Source organism: Sarcophilus harrisii, chromosome 1 (genome assembly GCF_902635505.1).
Source record: "Sarcophilus harrisii chromosome 1, mSarHar1.11, whole genome shotgun sequence".
In the NCBI taxonomy this organism is placed as follows: Eukaryota; Metazoa; Chordata; class Mammalia; order Dasyuromorphia; family Dasyuridae; genus Sarcophilus; species Sarcophilus harrisii.
The window spans coordinates 346,009,736-346,026,757 of record NC_045426.1 but is presented as its reverse complement, the minus strand read 5'-3'; the positions used below and the strand labels follow the sequence as shown (position 1 = coordinate 346,026,757).

Below are 17,022 nucleotides of genomic sequence, written 5' to 3'. Positions count from 1 at the left end.
CCTGGGGCTTGGCTGAAGGTACTCACCCATATTTGGAGTGAGGACACTTGATGTGCTCGCATTCTTTGAGATGTGCTTCCAGGTTCATTTTCAGCAGAGGGGGGCAGCTGGGGTTGTTGGGGCATCTCACAGGCCGGTAGTCACAGCTGCCTTCATGGTCTCTGCTCAAGGACACGGCAAGAATCTGAGCTGGGGGCTTCACCTGGGGAAAGCCTTGCTTCCCTAGGCCTCAGCCCCAAAATGGAAATAAGATGCTCCTCCTGAAACTGGGCCAAAAGCCAGAACTAGAAAGAGGTGAGTGACACACATGGATATGCTGGCTGTGAAGCTCTGGAAGGGGCTAGGCCCACCAGGGAGAAGCTCCCCAAAAGGAGAGGCTGGAGCTACAGTTGATCCTGGCACACCCTCCTGGGCAACAGCTGCTCCCACTTACTTCCTGGAGCTGAGTTTGATGGTGAAGGGGCAGCCACGGGGGTCTACTTCGAAGGTGGCGGGCTTTCCACTGCCTACAGTGCGGCAGCCATGCTTGCAGTGAATGAAGAGCTCGCCGATCTGCTCCGCCACAGCAATGTTGTTCACCACCACGGTCAGCTTGGCATTGTCCACTGGGCACTTCTCTGAAGAAGACGGGGGATGGGGCAAGTGAGGAGAGGGCTCTGTACACTAAGTAGGCCTACACAAATGGGAACCGGGGATAACAGCTTTAATATGTTTTGTGGTTGCCCTTATTGTCCTTCTTCCCCTTTCATGGCGAGGGCTTTGAAGCTCTCAAGAAGCAAAGACCCTGAGCCTCTCTGGTGGGACAAGGCACCCTCCCTCCCAGGAAGCTGGTAGAGAGGCTAGTCAGATACTGGGGACTAGAGGGAAGGAAAAGCTTTGTGGGATGAATAGTATCCTTAGTACCTTGGGGAGCCTCTGCTTGCCCACTTCCTTCCCTCCACCTGCTCACAGTCCAGCTGATTAATGTTCAGACAGGGGGGTGCAGTGGTTGGGGGGAGGGGGGGCATTTGAGAACTTTTAGTTTCCAGGGAATTTTTTCTACAGCACATAACTCCATATCCCTTATCTGAAGGAGAATACAGGGGAACACGCTGGTATTACAATAAACAGAGTCCTGGACTTGGTTTCAGGAAGACCTGACTTCAAATCTTGCCCAGTATTACTGGCTATATGATCTGAGTAAGTCATTTAATTGCTTCCAGCCTCGGTTTCCTTTTCTGTAAAATGGGGATAATAATAGCACCTATCTTATAGATTTAGAAAGCATGTTACATATTTTGATGAGATAAAATACTAACTTTAAAGGTTAAATAAATGCTAGCTGCTATTATTATTAGTATCCCCAGGTTATAAATGGGGAAACTGAGGCCCAGCAAAAGGGGCATCTGTCAATTAGTGCCAGCATGTAACTGGGTCAGGATGTTCCTGGAAAAAGCTAGCACTGGCAGCCCCTTGGCAACCTAGCAAGGGGGTAACAAGATGACCCCAAGAGTAAACTCTCTCTTCTGCCCATTCTAAGGGGCCTTTGCCCTGAAGGACAGGTTTTCTGGTCTGGAGTCTAAGGGAATGATGTCATAAGACAAAAGAATTAAGAACTTAGAACACCCGTCCCAAGAGCTATAACTTTCCAAAAGTCTGCCTTAAGCTTCATTCAAACTCAGGCAGGGGAAGGGCAAGAGGCAGTGACTGGGAATTGGCCAACTCTCTGGTCAGGTTTCATAGAGACACTAAATCTGGGGATAGAAAGTGTTAGTAGGTGCTAATCATGCAGGTGGGAGAGAGATAGGTGTCAGGCAGGTGGTACCAAGGAGATGGGATTGGCAGGATATTTGGCATCTAGGTCAAAGTAACTGAGCACCGAGCTGTATACTCCCTGACCCTGTGCTGGGCTAACCTTCCTCCACCTGACCCAAATCATAGTCGATCCCTCCCAGCACAGACTCCCCTTTAGAGGTGAATTTCAGATGAGAGCTGAGGCTCACGAACTCTAGTCACCTTCAGCCAAATGGAATTAAAGCTTAGGGGCTAATGGAAGCACTTGGCCATTTTTTATTCCCTTATTGAAACATCTAGCTATTTTAACTGTGTCCCTTTGAGTGACTGAAAGAGGGCACAGGCATCCCCAAGGACATGACAAGATGTGATGGTCTTCTGTCCCAACCCATGTTTCCCCTCTCCCTTGGAGAGGCTGCAGAGTATGTTCTAGACCATTCTTGAGCCCCTGCCTTCTCTCTTCCTCTCCATCCCCCACCCCCATTCGGAAGCTCTCAAGCATCTCCGATTTGCTCTTTGGAATTTTAATCACTGCAAATCCCAAAAGCACTTCACTGCTAATGGTGACAATTAGGCCGGAGCAGCGGCATCCATCAATAATGCCAGGGAGCTTAGAGAGGCGGCACCCTGGGATGCCCTTAAAAAGCCCTTCTCCAGGCTGTGAAGTTGGCTGCATTTTTGTACAGAGGAAAGTTAACAAACTGGCAGAGCTACAAGGTAGGCTTGAAGAGTATTGCGCAGAGGATCCAGTACCTACCAGACTTTAAGGCACATCTTCTACAGAACGTGTGCTGTGGAGACAAGGAGAAAGTGGGCTCACAATAGGAATCTCATTCGGATAGTTATCAAAAGCTATCTGTGGATAAGTCTGCCTGGGTCCAGCCCCATTCCCTAGCCCTGCGGCAGGGTGCTGTTTCTTGGGGGAGCCCAGGCCGGGTGACCTGGCACAAGCTGGTTTCATGCACAGACTCAGGCTCCGGGAATCCAAACTCCCAGGGTGGGAAAAGCACATTGGATTTGGAATGAGAAAACCTGAGTGGCATCCTAGGAGTATAACTACTGGCTAACTCTGTGGCTTTTCATTTCTCTTGATCTGTTTCCTTTTCTGTAAACTATTATAGGAGTTGGATTAGGGAGATATCTTTCAGATCTCTAGCCCTAAGCTCCATGATCTCATGGCTACTTCTCAAAACCCACATGGGCCCTGCATCCACCATCCTGGCCCCAAATCACTAAGGACATGAAACAAGAGGCCCTTGTCACTCTCAGCTCACAGTCTCCCTGCTGAAGAACAATTTTCCTCTTAGCTCTGTTTGCCTTTCCTACTAGGACAAGGTGACTTGAGTCCCAGAGAAGTTTTAGGGGTGACTTGTAGACAGACCAGAATCTGCCGTGAGAGAAACTATAGTAACAACAAAAGTGAACCTGTCCCCAGAACTACTCTTCATGGTATGAGCGTTGGATGACAATTCTGTGGCCTGGATGACTACATGTCACTCAGACATAGCAATGTGGTACAGCAAAGACGGCTGAACAGCTGCCAGGAGACATGGGACTTCATCCTGACTCTGACCACTAACTTGCCATGTAACTCTCAACAAGTCACTTGCTTAGACCTCAGTTCCTTAACTGGGAAATAGAGAAGATGGGCTAAAACGATTTCAAAGGTCATTCCTACCTCCAAATCCAATGACTGTGCTCTATCCTCCATGCCCCTCTCTTCTTCTGCCTCCTTATCCCCAACCCCCAGTCTAAGGCATCCAGCTCCATCCAGCTAACAAAGTCAATCCTTTGTAGGTGGCAGGCTTTCGAAATTAGCTAGCAAATCTCAGTTCAGTGACTTGCCCAGAGACACACAACTGTAAGTGTTTGAGGTGGGATTCCAACCCACATCCACCACACCACACTTCCCCTGAGGATTGAGGGGTTGCAAACCCTGAGTGGAGTGAGAGCACCAAGTGGGCTCAAAGCCCTGGTGTTCTGAGGCACAGCGGGAGGTCCCTTACCCCACAGGTTGTGATCACTGGGTCCTTGAACACACTGCAGCAAAGCTGACAGCACAGTTTCACTGATGGCTGCTCTGCAAACACCAGAGGTTCCTGAAACAAAAAGGAAACAGGAGAATGAGGGCCAAAAAGCTGCCTGTGTCCAGTGGTGAAGCTGTCAAGACTGAACCTCCTCCAAAGGCTTCCTCAGTATATAGGTCAGGTCAGCTGTACCTGGCAGAGATGCCAATGGAAAGGCCCACTGAAAATCCAAACGAAGCTCCCTACCTCCCTCTGAGTCTCTAGGGGAGAACCAAGAATGAGGGTCTCATCGATAGCCTCAAGGAGAGCCTCAGAGACCTGCTAGGCATCAAAGATATGGTGGCCTAGGCCAGGGGAAAACAACACTTGTACTTTTACTGACTAGGCCACTATCATTGATTCAGGAAGCCATTCTGAATTGACAAGTTTTAAAATTAGTAGGCCAAGGTGGGCTGCACAGTCAATGTGCTCCAACCCAGGCCTGAAAAGCTAGATCCATTTGAAAATTACAAGGGCTACTGAAATGCTTTTGAATGACCCATTTCCTTCAGAGGCCACAGAAGGGATGAGCAAGACATTTCCAGTGGCCAAGTGATCACTCAAAAGAGGATGACTGAGTGGGCAGGTTTTTGGGAAAGGACCACTTCAAATGCAGTCTTGGTATCAAATCCAATCCAAAAAACATTAAGTATTTGCTATGTGCCAAGCACAGCACTTGGAAATGTGCTTCCATCTTAGCAGAGGCAGTCCCTTTACCAATGCTGGTCCAGTAACAACCATCACCCAGCTCCAGAGTCATGAGCCATCTCTGTCTCTCTGGAAAGACTTTGAAGCACTCACAGTATACTGTGTGCCACATGGAGAGAGGTGGTCCGCAAGCCCAGGGAAAAGCATTTTGCTCTGGGGAGGAAATCAATCACCTTCCCCTAAGATGGCAGGCCCTCTGCTCATACAAGTTCAAGAAATAAGCATCATTGAGCAGTTTCTAGCCAAACAGTGAACCCCTGTCCTGAACTCAGACACAACTCCTTCCTTCCTTCATCTCCTCTGCTGTGATGAAGGTTCAGTCTTTCATGAAACTTTTTCCTTATCTTCTCCCACCCCTCCTGGCCTCTTCCTTCTTCCAGATTCTCAAGGCATTCTGATTTTGCTTCGCTTTCTCCTCTGCACTTCTCACTGTCCTGTGAATTGGTTATTTATGTCCATGGCTTCCTCTCCTAATGGCCTATAAAGCTTTGAAAGCAAGGCTCTGGGTAGTTTCTACTTGTGTATCTCAGAGATTAGTAAAGTGCCATGCACCTAGTGGGAGTTTTAATAAATCTCTGTTGTAAAAGAGATCTCTGCCAAATGGGGACTGCTAAGCTAACTGTGGTGTGTGACTGTAATGGAATAGCCATGTTGTTGGAAAATTGAGAGAAGTATGGGAAGGCCACTTGAACTCATTAGAATGAATTAAACAGAACAAGGAAAACAATATATGCAATGACAACAACAAAGAACAAAATGCCAAAATGGAATGCTGTGTGATTACAATGAGCAAGCCTGGTCTTGGAGAAGAGATAAGAAAATGCACCTCTGTTCCTTCTTTGCAGAGGTGAGATGCCATATATTAAATCTACTGTTGGTTTTTGTTGGTGTCATGCTTATTTTTGCCGAGTTATTCAAAAAACTTTTTTTTTCCTTTTTGTTATAAGAGATAGCTTACTGAGGAGGGAAGAACAGAGTGATATATTTGGAAATTAAGCTGACAGGAAAATAAAAAATGACAATAAAATTCAAGAACAAAAAAGTTAAAAAAAAAAAAACCATTTGTTGAATTGAATTAAATCTGCTGAATTAAGAACACTGGAGAAATGGCTAAGGCACCAGTTCTTTCAATTCAGAGCAAAGAAGACACTAGCCTCAGAATCATTAGAATAGTGATTCTGAGACCTGGTAAGACCTTGGGTAACAGTGATTCTGCCAGCCCTCTTTCTCACATGAGGAAATGTCAGCCTAGATTCTGAAAAAGAATTTCTTGGTCCTGTACATGTGGCTGCAGATTGTTAAATTGTAGTTACAAAGGTAGTGGCAATGGGACTGGTTCCCCAGGTACATTACATACTTCTGTGGGTCTTAGGCCTCTCTCCTGTCCTTAGCGTGACGCAGTAGAAAAAGCATTAGACCTGCAGTCCAGCACTTGGATTTGAATCTTGCCTCTGCCATTTATTACTTATAATACAATAATGGAATATCTTTGGGCCTCAGTTTCCACATCGGTGACCTCTGAGATCTCTTCTGGCTCTAAAGCTGTGACTGCTGCAGATGCAGGCAGCAGCAATGGCACCTACCTTGAGCAGGTTTGGGGAGACCAAGTCTGAATCCACTTTGGGTTCTGAGAACCTCATGCATTCAGAGACATGGGCAAAGTTAGCATAAATCACAGCCCCCCCCAAGTCCAAGCAGGACACTATGAAACAGACCAGGATGGAACAACGCCAAAACCCAGCAAAATCATGATGAGAACTATGGTGCATGCAGGTCTCTGCAGTGCATCTGCCATAGAGATGGGAAAACAGAGAGAAGGATGCTATTGATTTCCTTGTTTAATATTAATTCATTCCCGAGGTCGTCTGGGATATTTCTTCAAAGGTCATTGAAACATTTCACCAAGCTAAGCAGGAAAGATGCAGCATAATTCTTACTAGTAGAAAGGAGGGCAACACTACTTCTCACTAATGTGCCTTTTAGAGTCCATGTCTTGTGGCTGAGGCCCCTGCTCCATACACTGCTCAGAGGCCATCCTTGAGGGGCCAAGAGTGCTACAGTAGCAATGTAGAATCAGAGAATCTGGCTTCTAAACTTAGTTCTGCTGCTGATACTCATGTGACATAAATGACCTCTAACAGCCCTTCTAGCTCTAAATTCTATGACCGACTACAAGAATGGTCACAGCCTAGGGCCTCCACACTTCAGGAGAAGCACAAGTTTCTCCTGACCCCTCACCCAACCCATATACATACTGGCTCTTCTTCTTCCTCATGCAGGGAGAACGTGGACCGTAAGGACATGCTGGATTCAGAATGCAAGGAGCGAACAGATATGGCTGAATCAGAGCGACGGGGAGTGTTGATCGGGGGCTGTGAGTGGAAAAGAGACAAAGACAAAAATTAGCCTCAGGCCCTACCTCAGGAAATGTCCCCGTAACCTCTAAGGGCACCGGTCTTCAGATTCAGTGCTCTGGCTCACTGGGCAGCTCAGCAAGACTCTGGAGTTATAGTGAGGCAACTCACTCAAAGCAGGCAACAGTAAGCCAGGGCTTAGCTCAGATTTGGCTCCTGAACCCTGCTGCATTCCTGCCCAGGGTGATCCCCATAAAGTAGGGGATGTGAATATGAAGTTGAATGAAGTCTCTTAAGCATGACCACCAGTCACACCTGTCAATGCACCAGGCTCTGCTCCACCCAACCCACTAGGGCCTACTTGTGGAAGCACTGAACAAGCAGACTCCTTGGAAATAGAATCATTCCCTGAAGAAAGAGAAAGCACCGAGGGCCTTCCCTGAAGTTTCCTGGGGCTGACTGGCCCAGAAGCCCTTCAGCCCAAGGACTTGTTGTTTTACTCCCTATCTAATATCTGCCAACTTTCTGTGTGTCAATGGAGTGACTTCCTCCTATTCAATTTAGTGAGGACACTCTTGGCCTGTTTCCTGCTTCCTGTATTTAGTGGGGCAGCCCAAAGGCCAGAATCCTGCTCTCACCAGTCTTTAGGACTGGGGCGGGGGGAGGCTGGGGTGGACACAGCATGCTGCCATTGGGCCCTTGCTGTTCGCTAACTATCAAGCCACCGATTAAATTGTGAGGGAGGTGCTAGCATGATCCTCAAAGTTCACCAGAAAAGTTTTGCTGCAAACCTGAACCTGAGCTCTCTCTATCCTCCAGAAGGTCAGGCCAGGTCGTGAAAATCAGACAGTTTGACCTAGTGGGCAGAGGTTTAGAGAAGGAGCTGAATAGCTGAACCAGCAAGGAACTAAATCTATAAACACAAAGTTCTTTCTGGAAAGCAAAATGATACTGTCCCCTATAGCCCAAGCAGTACCCATGCATGCCTGCCTCCACTGGGGAAAGGGAGAGGGTTCGCTCAGGCCACAAATACTAAGCTGCCTTTTCTGGCTGCTTTGGATTATTACGGTCAAGGAGTTTCTAAGGATCCCATAAAAGACAGGATACCTTCCAAGGCTGAAGGGACCTCTAGTGGCCAGCCTCTCTTCAGACCTGACTGGAGTTAACCCATCCCTGACCCAGGGGAGCCCATATGGCTCATCAATGTTCCCAGAAACAGAGATGCTGAATCTCCTCTATTTACATGCTCTAATTTCTCAGACTCAGAGTATAAGAAAAAAAAAAAACCCCAAAAAACCAAACTAAAGTAAACCCCCAAACTTTCCTGTGCTTAACTGAAATCCCTCCAGCTACAGTACAAATCTATCTTTTTTTCATTTATTCATGGAAGAGATGGAAATTGCGGCTCACTGTTTTCAGGATAACTATAAACACATCCTCCCCTTGGGTGAGTGTTGTAGTTACTTTTCTTGACAGAGAGGTTCACATATTATAATTACAATTCCATTAGCTTTCCCACTGAAGCCAGAAATGACTGTTAAGCACCAGAAGTTGGGGGGACCTGATAATCCTAGGTCTTGGGCCTTAGAATACAAGTTCAGCCTAGCCACATCCCGTTCTCTGCTACTGGAAGAGAGGCAGACCCCAGCAGGAGCTGAGAGCCCAGAAAGGAGAGAAGCTGAACTCACAATTACCTCTGCCTCTCCATCTAGTCGAATCTATCCTCTCCCTGGGTCAGCATCAGTGTACACTGCTCGATCTTGCTGAGCTCCCTGCTATCCTGCACTCTAATCATTAAAACAAACCAAAATAACCAATGCGAGGGCAGGAGAGGGAACTGGGTCTGGGCTGAAATGTGAGACTTCCTCTACTATACCAGTACATGATCAGAGGAGAGCCTGTTCTAAGGGTGCTTCCAGCCTGGTCCTCACATGGAGGGCAGCCATGTTTACTCTGTACTCTGTGCTCAATAGGGCTTCCAGATCCCACCAATACCTTCCCACCACTCAGAAATGCTTCAAATAGCTTTTCCTTTATTATTTTTGCATGGAAACACCACAAGAGGAATGAGAGTGGAAAGTTTAAGGAAATGAGTCAAAACATCCTAACGGGCAATGGAAAACCAGGAAAGACACAGAGAACAGATCCAAACCACAGCAAGAGGCCAAGTACAACTTCCAAAAAGGGAGAGAGAGGCCTAGCCAGTTGGCTGACAACTCTGCCACTACTGCTTATGTGCCTGAACCATGGGAAACTGGGGTGGGAGAGGGTGGCCAGGGAAATGATGGTCCAAAAAGACTCTTAAGGATTAGACTCCTGCATGGGGAAACAGCAGAAAGAAATGCCAAGCTGCTGGTGGGGCCTTTGCTGAATGATATATATTAATGATACAGTTTGGACAGCTTCAAAAAGATGCAAAATATAAAACTGAAATGTTTAGGGAGAAAAATAATCAACAATCATTAAGTACATTCTGTGAGCTGGGCACTCTGCTAAGTACTGAGGATACAAAACAAGACAAAGGCAAAAACAAAACCACAACAAAACAAAAAACAGCAATAGCTACAAATATCAAGTTGTTCCCTTATTGTGTTCCTGTGTTTTTCCTTTTTTTAAAAAACCAATTCAGTCAATATTTATTAAACACCTACTGTGTGCATGGCACCGTGATAGGTCCTAGACATAAAAGGCAAATCCCAAACCATCCCTCAAAAGAGCTCACATTCTGGGAGGGGAGGGGGTGCCTCAAAGGGGGAGGTAGGAATGAAACATGGCATGCACCAGATTTCCTAATTTCGTTGTGCTATATCAACATTCCTCCCCCTCCTTCTCTCCCTCCCTCTCATCTCTTTAAATCTGCAATTATTTGACTTTTGAAGCATTTGATAGAGCACTACCATGTCTAAAAAGAATATTTGAGAACCCCACATCCTGTTCAGCCTTGACATCAGGACTCTCCAACTCTCATCCAATTCAGAGCACTTAAAGGTGAAGAAAGCCCTCAATTTGATAACTTTGTCCTCACATGAAGAGAATGAAAAACAGTAACAGAAATGGAAAAGTCAAAACAAAACCAAAAAAACAACCCAAGATTGGAAGTTATTAAAAGTACCCATAAGGGTTTTACAAAAACTTCCTACACATACTGTGCTCAGTGTTAATCTTTTCACTGCTTCATCTACTTGCCTAAAGGCCCAAAAATTTATGGTAGCTCATGGATGAAAAGCTGGAAAAGCTCTTAGAAACCATCTGGTATAGTCCCTGTTGATGAGGAAACTGAGGCTCTGGGAGCACGAATGATTTGCCCATGGTCACACAGGTATAAAGTGACAGAGGTAGGATCTGTGCCAAGGCCCTCTCAGTTGAGGGTCAGTGCTCTTGCCTCTGTATCTCACACTCTTGTTCTTAAATTCAAACACCCATGCCTGTTGAGGCTGGAGCCCTAAGCAGCCTTGTCCCGTCTTTCTACTCCTTTCACAATCACCCCCCTTCCTCAAGGCTGAGAACTTTCAAAGATATCAGATGTTCTTCATTCAGATTCCCTGGCCTGGCTAAGGTAACAGGCCTTCCATAGTCGGCACCACACCCTCTCCACTATCCATGTGTCCTCCACAGGGGGAGAAGGTTTTACAGGCTTCTGTCTGATTCACACCACAGTTTTCAATGTCTTCCCTCCCCCCCACCCCCCCCCAAAAAAGGAGCCACAAATGAGTTCACCTTAATGATTTTCTGAGCTCAGATGTACACATGCACGGAATGAGTTGCCTGCACACAGCCTCACCTTTCGATATTTCTTGAAACAGTGTTCATATCCTCAGAGTGATCAGAACCAGCCCCAACTGCATGCTCTGGTCATGCCTCCTGGCCTCACCATCTGACTGTAATAACTACTTTTCTGGAAAGATGATTCAACATCAGACATACCATGCTGTCCTCTTCATCCCTCTGGGAGTAGGTGAGTGTGCTGGAGGAGGAGGGAGTCCTACGGTGCTGTTTGTACGTGCTGGTCCCATCAGCTACTGAAACAAAAAAAAAAAGGTTTTTACAGATGGAAAAGACTCAGGGTGTATTTTCTCTAATTTCTGAGTTTCAAAATCCTGATTATCATGGGGGGAAGGTAAGGAAGGGTAAATTGAGGCAAATAAGAAGGAAGAAACACAATGTGGGTCCTTTTTCCAGCATAGTATCTCAGAATAGGCTTGGACCCCCAGCTCTGCATGTACTCTTGGAGACGAAATGAGCAACACATGCCATTTTTAAACTATAGCTTCAGCAAAACCAGAAGCATCCTTGTCAACTTAAGTAAATACCCCCAGGAAAAGCATGAAAAACAAAGAAATCATGCCCTTTGTCTTAGTAGGGAAAACAAACTGACAGTGTGTGAAAAGAAATTCAAACTACTCCTAGAAAGCAACTAAAGGAGGAGGGAAGAGAAATCTTCACCTTTGGCAGAAAATGAGATCACTGAACCATGAATCCCATTAGTCACAAGATACAGCTGAATCTCCATTACCTTCTCTCTAATCTAGAGATTGTCCATAATTTCCACTTTCCCCATAATCCAATTTAGGGACAGGAAGAATATGCTAGAAAGAACCATATCTGGAGGAGGGATGAACATCTAAACAGTTTCTAACTGCATCCCAAAGCCAAATACATGAGAATCTGTCCCAGCCTAATTCAGACCTAGTTTAAACTTTAAACCAACTATATAGACTTAGATCTTCCCAGGTAAGACAATATAACAATGTCACAGCAATGATGGGGCTCCTTGTAGTATTAAGGAAGGCACAACACCCAGGACTATAAATTCCTGGTCAGACTATAGCTAGAGTCTTATATTTAGTTCTGGATGCCTTTATTTTAGGAAAAATATTGGTAAATTGGAAAACATCCAGGGAAAGGCAACCAGGATGGTGAAACGCCTCAAGATTGTGCCATATAAGGATTAATGGAAGAAAAGGGAGATGTTCAACATGCAGAAGAAAAGATGGGGTAGAGTGAAGGGAAGAAATGGAAAGGGGTAGAAATCATCTGATTTTGAAGGGCTGCCACGTGTGAGATGGGTTATTCTTGTTCATTTTGGTCACAGGAACAATAGGTGGAAATTACAATGAGGACACTTTAGACTGGATAGAAGGCAGAACCAGCTAACATGATGTTTAATGTGTAAAATGTCCCAAAATGGAGTGGGCTGCTTCAGGAGGCCATGGATGACCCTTGACTGATGGTGTTTGACAAAGGCAAGATGGCCACATGTTGTACAGATTTGTGGTTAAGTAGACTAGATGGCCTGGAGATCTTTGAATTCTGAGATTCTGTGCAACTGTAAAGAACTCAGATTAAGAATATATAGCTAGATCAGAGAATGACAGAACTAGATGGGACTAGCGCTTGCTAGAGATAGAGTTAGGCCCAGGAAATGGGCTGCCCAACAGTCGGCTGAGGTTCTCTCACCATTACACTGAGCTGGAGAGCAGTTGTGCTTTCATCTGAAATGTTCCAGAGCTAGTCTCTTAGAGTGGAAAGTATGGTTTGTAGACTTCATTTTCTGCACATTGCCAAGTAAATACATTAGGATTGGTTTTGGCTGGGGATGTTTGCAGTCCTATGAGAGCATGCATGCTTACTCTGCAGGTGGGCCTAAGGAACAATATTTGTCTCTAGGAACCCCCATGGGCATCTCAGGCTAGCGCCAAGACTCCCTGGGCCTTTAAGGAGGCTCCAGCTGAGGAAGAAAGAGGGTTAATCCAAAGAGCCAGATACTGGCATGACTGTTGTTTGGGCACATTTTCCTCCAGACTTTAAGAGTACATTTCAGGCATTACCCAAATTTGCAGAGGAGGAAAGTATTAGAGTGTGTGTGTGTGTGTGTGTGTGTGTGTGAAAGGGAGTGGTAGTTATCACAATGAGGACTAACAATCTCTAATTCTGCCTAGGACTGTCTGCTATGACTCCACAGACAGCTCAATGACATGTATATGTAGTTGGGATAGGAGAAGGAAACAGATCCATCAAATGACCCAACTCTATGGCTTGCTATCATTTTTTTAAGAGGAGGATTAGAATGCAGTGACTCAAGGCAATTCCAATAGATTCAGGATGGAAAATGCCATCTGCATCCAGAGAGAGAACAATGGAGACTGAATGTGGATTGAAGAATATTGTTTTCACCTTTTTTTGGTTTGTTTTTCTTTCTCGTGATTTTTTCCCTTTTGATCTGATTTTTCTTGCACAACATGACAAGTATGAAAATATGTTTAAAAGAATTCCATATATTTAATCTATATCAGATTGGCTGGTGTCTTGGGGAGGGGGAGTAAAGGAAGGAGGAAGAAAAATCTGGAATACAAAGTCTTTCAAAAATGAATGTTGAAAACTCTTTACATGTATTTGGGAAAAAAAATACTGTTGTAAAAAAAGAAGGTAGAATAAAAAAAAGAGATAAAAAGGAGGTTTGGGAGCTTTCCCTAAGGGCTACATACACAACATTTAAAAAAAAAAAACCACTGAAGGGTGTGCACGAAGCACTTTGTATGAGCAGGTGCCACTGTCACCATGAAATGGAGATGATATGAAGGACAATTAAGTGATAGAGCACAAAAAGGTTGCCCAGAGCTCCTAACTTTGCCAGATCTATCTCTAACTTTACTGAACTTTGCCTCCAGCTTGAAAACTTAATGCTATTATTGTGTTATTTAAAGTAAAGACTTAGTCACTTTTCAGCTCAAAGGGAAGGGAGTGGGTGAGCTGACCCACTCGATCCACTCACCCACCCACCCACCCACCCAAAAGCAGAAGAGAGGAGGTAGCAGACAGGATCCCAAAGGCAAGGCCCTACTATGCATGGGGAAGGAGAGCCCAGGAGCTTACTTCGGCTTTTCAGTGTCACATTGGGCAAGTCACCACAATCTCGCTCAGACTAAGTTTCCTCCCCCCAAAATAAGGAAGTTGGATTAGATGATCTTCAAAGCTTTTTCCAGCTTTTCTATAGTGCTGATCTCGAGATCCTAAGTGCCTCCTTCCTTTTAGCTTTGGCACCTGGCTGTTTTTTTCAGATGAATTCACAACTGGAATTCCTCCTCCTTGATTTCTCCCACCCAAATTTCCCCCCAAAATGACCGAAGTCTGTGTGGCAGGTTCAGAGCAACACCTAGATCTTAACATGAGCTCACCTTTAGTAATGGTGGTAACAGCTGAAAAGGCAGGACCAAAGGTAGTTTCCATTCTGGTCTAAAGAGAGAACAGAGATGACATAATCACATTCCCTCCCTCGAGCAGGTGCACCACCAGTGGCTAAGAAAGAAGCCTTCTAAACACTAATCTAGGGCCTTTAAAAAAGGGGTCTAGAGGAAGCTGGATGGCCCAGTATATAGAGTCAAGATAGACTCTTGAAGTCAGGAGTTCAGATCTAGCCTCAGACTTCAACACTAGCTGTGTGACCCTGGGCAAGTCACTTAACCTTAACACCTTGTGCCCCCCAAAATTAAATAAATAAATAAGAGGTCTAACAACTGTAACCATTTATATAGTGCTTTAAGTTTCATCAAGCATTTTACAAATGTCATCTCAGTTGATCCTCACAGCCACTCAGGGAGATGGATGCTACTATTACCCCTATTTTACAGGTGAGGAAATTGAGTCAGGCAGAGACTAAATGACATGCCCAGAGTAAGTGCCCAGTTCGTAAGTGTCTGAGGCCCGATTTGAATGGAGGCCTTATTGATTCCAAGCCCAGTGCTTTCTGCAGCTTTCTAAGGACTTCTTACAGGACTAGGCACTGTGTGTCCAATGCTTTAAGACAAATACATTTCTCTGTCCAGTAAAATGAGTAGAGAAGTAAGGTACACTAATTTGTAAAACTCAGATGGCAATTAATCAATCACCTAACCAGCATAATTTTAGAAAACACTCCATACTCCCAGCCCCCACCAATATTGTGTATTGTCAGTCTATTTTCTATTTTACCAAAGAGAGAAGATGCCAGAATCAGACATAAGCCCCAAGATCCCAGAGCAGCGGCCTCAGAGACCCTTCAATGTAAGCTTCCTTTATAAGAAATGGAGCACCACGGGGAAATCTCATGCAGGGCCTTCAGTTCTGAGCCTCTGTTCCAGGGAAGCCCCAAAATGTCTGTGGGGCTCTGACTTCTTCTAAAGAAGGCCCAAAGGAACACCCCATATATGGAATCTGTCTACTAATTCAGTTTCATTATCACTGTGATCAAACCCTTTTTTCTCTTCACACAGTTCTGTAGAAGAGGTAGGCTATCACAGACTAAGGACAGGCAAGGAGTCCTTGTCATGCCCCAAATCACAGTAATGTTCCCCACTGTGAGTTCAGGCTGTTGGCCTCAGCCAGGACTAAATTGACAGGCAAACCTGCCAAATTCTCTAAGATGAGGGTCTCTAAGACATTGGGATGGTCAATAGCTCTTGGGCTAGGATTCACTGTGGGGGATCCTAGGAGCCAAGACAGACAATGATGGCTTTGGTGGGTTCAGAATCAAAAGTCTAGCTACTGTTGCCCAAAACAGGGGAGAGGCTGGTCAGAGTGTGTAAAAATAAGAGGTCGTCCATCCTCTGCATCAGCATTTCCAAAACAGTGTTTCATAAAACCCTGCTTAGGTTGTTTGTTCCACCAACATGAATTGGGGGATTCCATGAAAATTTTAGCCTAGTACCATTTTCTGCTCTAACAGATTGTCAAATTGAAAATGTATCCAAAATTTTGTGCATGGAAATTTTTCGATAGAAAAGTGAATTTAATTCCTTCTACTTTGTCTCAAAATTCTCCAGAGCCCTATTCATCCCAGCAGTATTACATCTAGATCTCCCAGGAAGATTTATGGGTTCTGTGAATATTCAAGCCTGCAGTGATCTGTGGTCAGTTTCCTTTGGGAAGCATTGTTTTCTGTATCACCTATACCTGTGGCTAACAACACTCAGAAAGACTTAACTATTCTCACCCAAGTATCTGTAAGACCTTCTGAAAATACCGAATACTGTCCAGGCAGCTAGCTCTCTCCTTTCCTGGCTCTTTTTCCTATATCTGGTCAGTGATTTGCATTAACATGATCTTCTTGGTTCCAGAACTGGCTGCTTGTTCTAATGGGGGCCCCTCACCTATGACAGGCCATAGTAATGAAGTGGGAATGGGTGTACAGGGACAAAGAAGTTGGTTCCTTCAGGGACAGGTGGTTCTCCCTCCTGCCTAGAAAGGATACTTCTCTCTGAGCCTCCAAAAGGCAAAACAGAATGGGATGGGGTCCCAGGCTACCCCCTGATCCGGGCTTGGGGAGCAACTCACAGGAGTGTCTGCTCTCACCCTTACCCCGTTTGTGCTGTCCGAGGGAGGGAGGTTTGCTGGGCCACCAGAGAAACGATTATATCGTGCACTCTTGCTTGAGCTCATAATCTAGGGCAGCATTTAGTATCCACGGGCAGCTTTCTCTGTGGGGAGGGGAGAAAAAGCAAAGTTTCTTTAAAGAACACAAGAAGACTCCTAAGTTTTAGCTATTATGTCACCAATCCAATGCCCCCTTCAAAAGAAGACTGAGCAGATACAGTGTTGAGTGCCTGAGAGAACCTGGGTGAGGTCAGGTGGGATTTAGCCTCAACTCAGATCAAGCTAAAGGCCTTCCCCTTTCCCATCACCCTCAGACAGCCAATCCCATTCCAAAGACCTCACTTCCTGAACCTCATTCTGCTGTCTGAGACCCAGGATTAAGCCACTTCCTTCCCTTTTCCCTGAATACAGACTCTCAGCAGGCAGCATACTGGGGGGGTAGGGGAAGGAGGAGGTGTGGAGGAGGAAAGAAGAATCATATGTTCAGGGTGGGTAGGGACACTTCCCTCTTGATGCCCACAATAGCAATTCCACATTCGGCAGATGGCACTTTTCTCTAAGCTAAGCCCAAGGACCTGCCCCTTGTCATTGATTTTAAAAGGCCAGTGACCTTACCCTCTAGGATAAACCCTGAAGGCAGATGCTGTAGAATCCCACAGGAATATGAACGGAGTCCCTGGTGTGACATGACACAGTGTAACATAAAAAACTCCACTAAATTTGGAATCAGGAAATAAGTATTCTAGTCCCATCTCTACCATTTACCAGCCATG

The 17,022-nt window shown here is 45.4% G+C and overlaps 1 protein-coding gene across 11 annotated transcripts in view; it reads right to left on the bottom strand.

Moving 5' to 3' along the window:
- TRAF7 (TNF receptor associated factor 7) overlaps positions 1 to 17,022 on the bottom strand; it is a 56,423-nt gene that overhangs the window by 12,253 nt on the left and 27,148 nt on the right. For 2 of the 11 annotated variants that reach the window (XM_031945851.1, XM_031945850.1), the window contains exons 2-9: positions 16,235 to 16,353; positions 14,077 to 14,134; positions 10,826 to 10,920; positions 6,803 to 6,919; positions 3,780 to 3,872; positions 2,531 to 2,564; positions 434 to 617; positions 27 to 161 (exon numbers count right to left, since the gene is read on the bottom strand). In XM_031945851.1, the coding sequence (XP_031801711.1) occupies positions 27 to 161; positions 434 to 617; positions 2,531 to 2,564; positions 3,780 to 3,872; positions 6,803 to 6,919; positions 10,826 to 10,920; positions 14,077 to 14,134; positions 16,235 to 16,315 (797 nt within the window). In that variant the 5' untranslated portion in view covers positions 16,316 to 16,353. Of the gene's footprint in view, positions 1 to 26; positions 162 to 433; positions 618 to 2,530; positions 2,565 to 3,779; positions 3,873 to 6,802; positions 6,920 to 10,682; positions 10,800 to 10,825; positions 10,921 to 14,076; positions 14,135 to 16,234; positions 16,354 to 17,022 lie in introns of those variants that run through there. The other 9 variants (XM_031945855.1, XM_031945854.1, XM_031945857.1 and 6 more) reach the window with 6 other exon arrangements.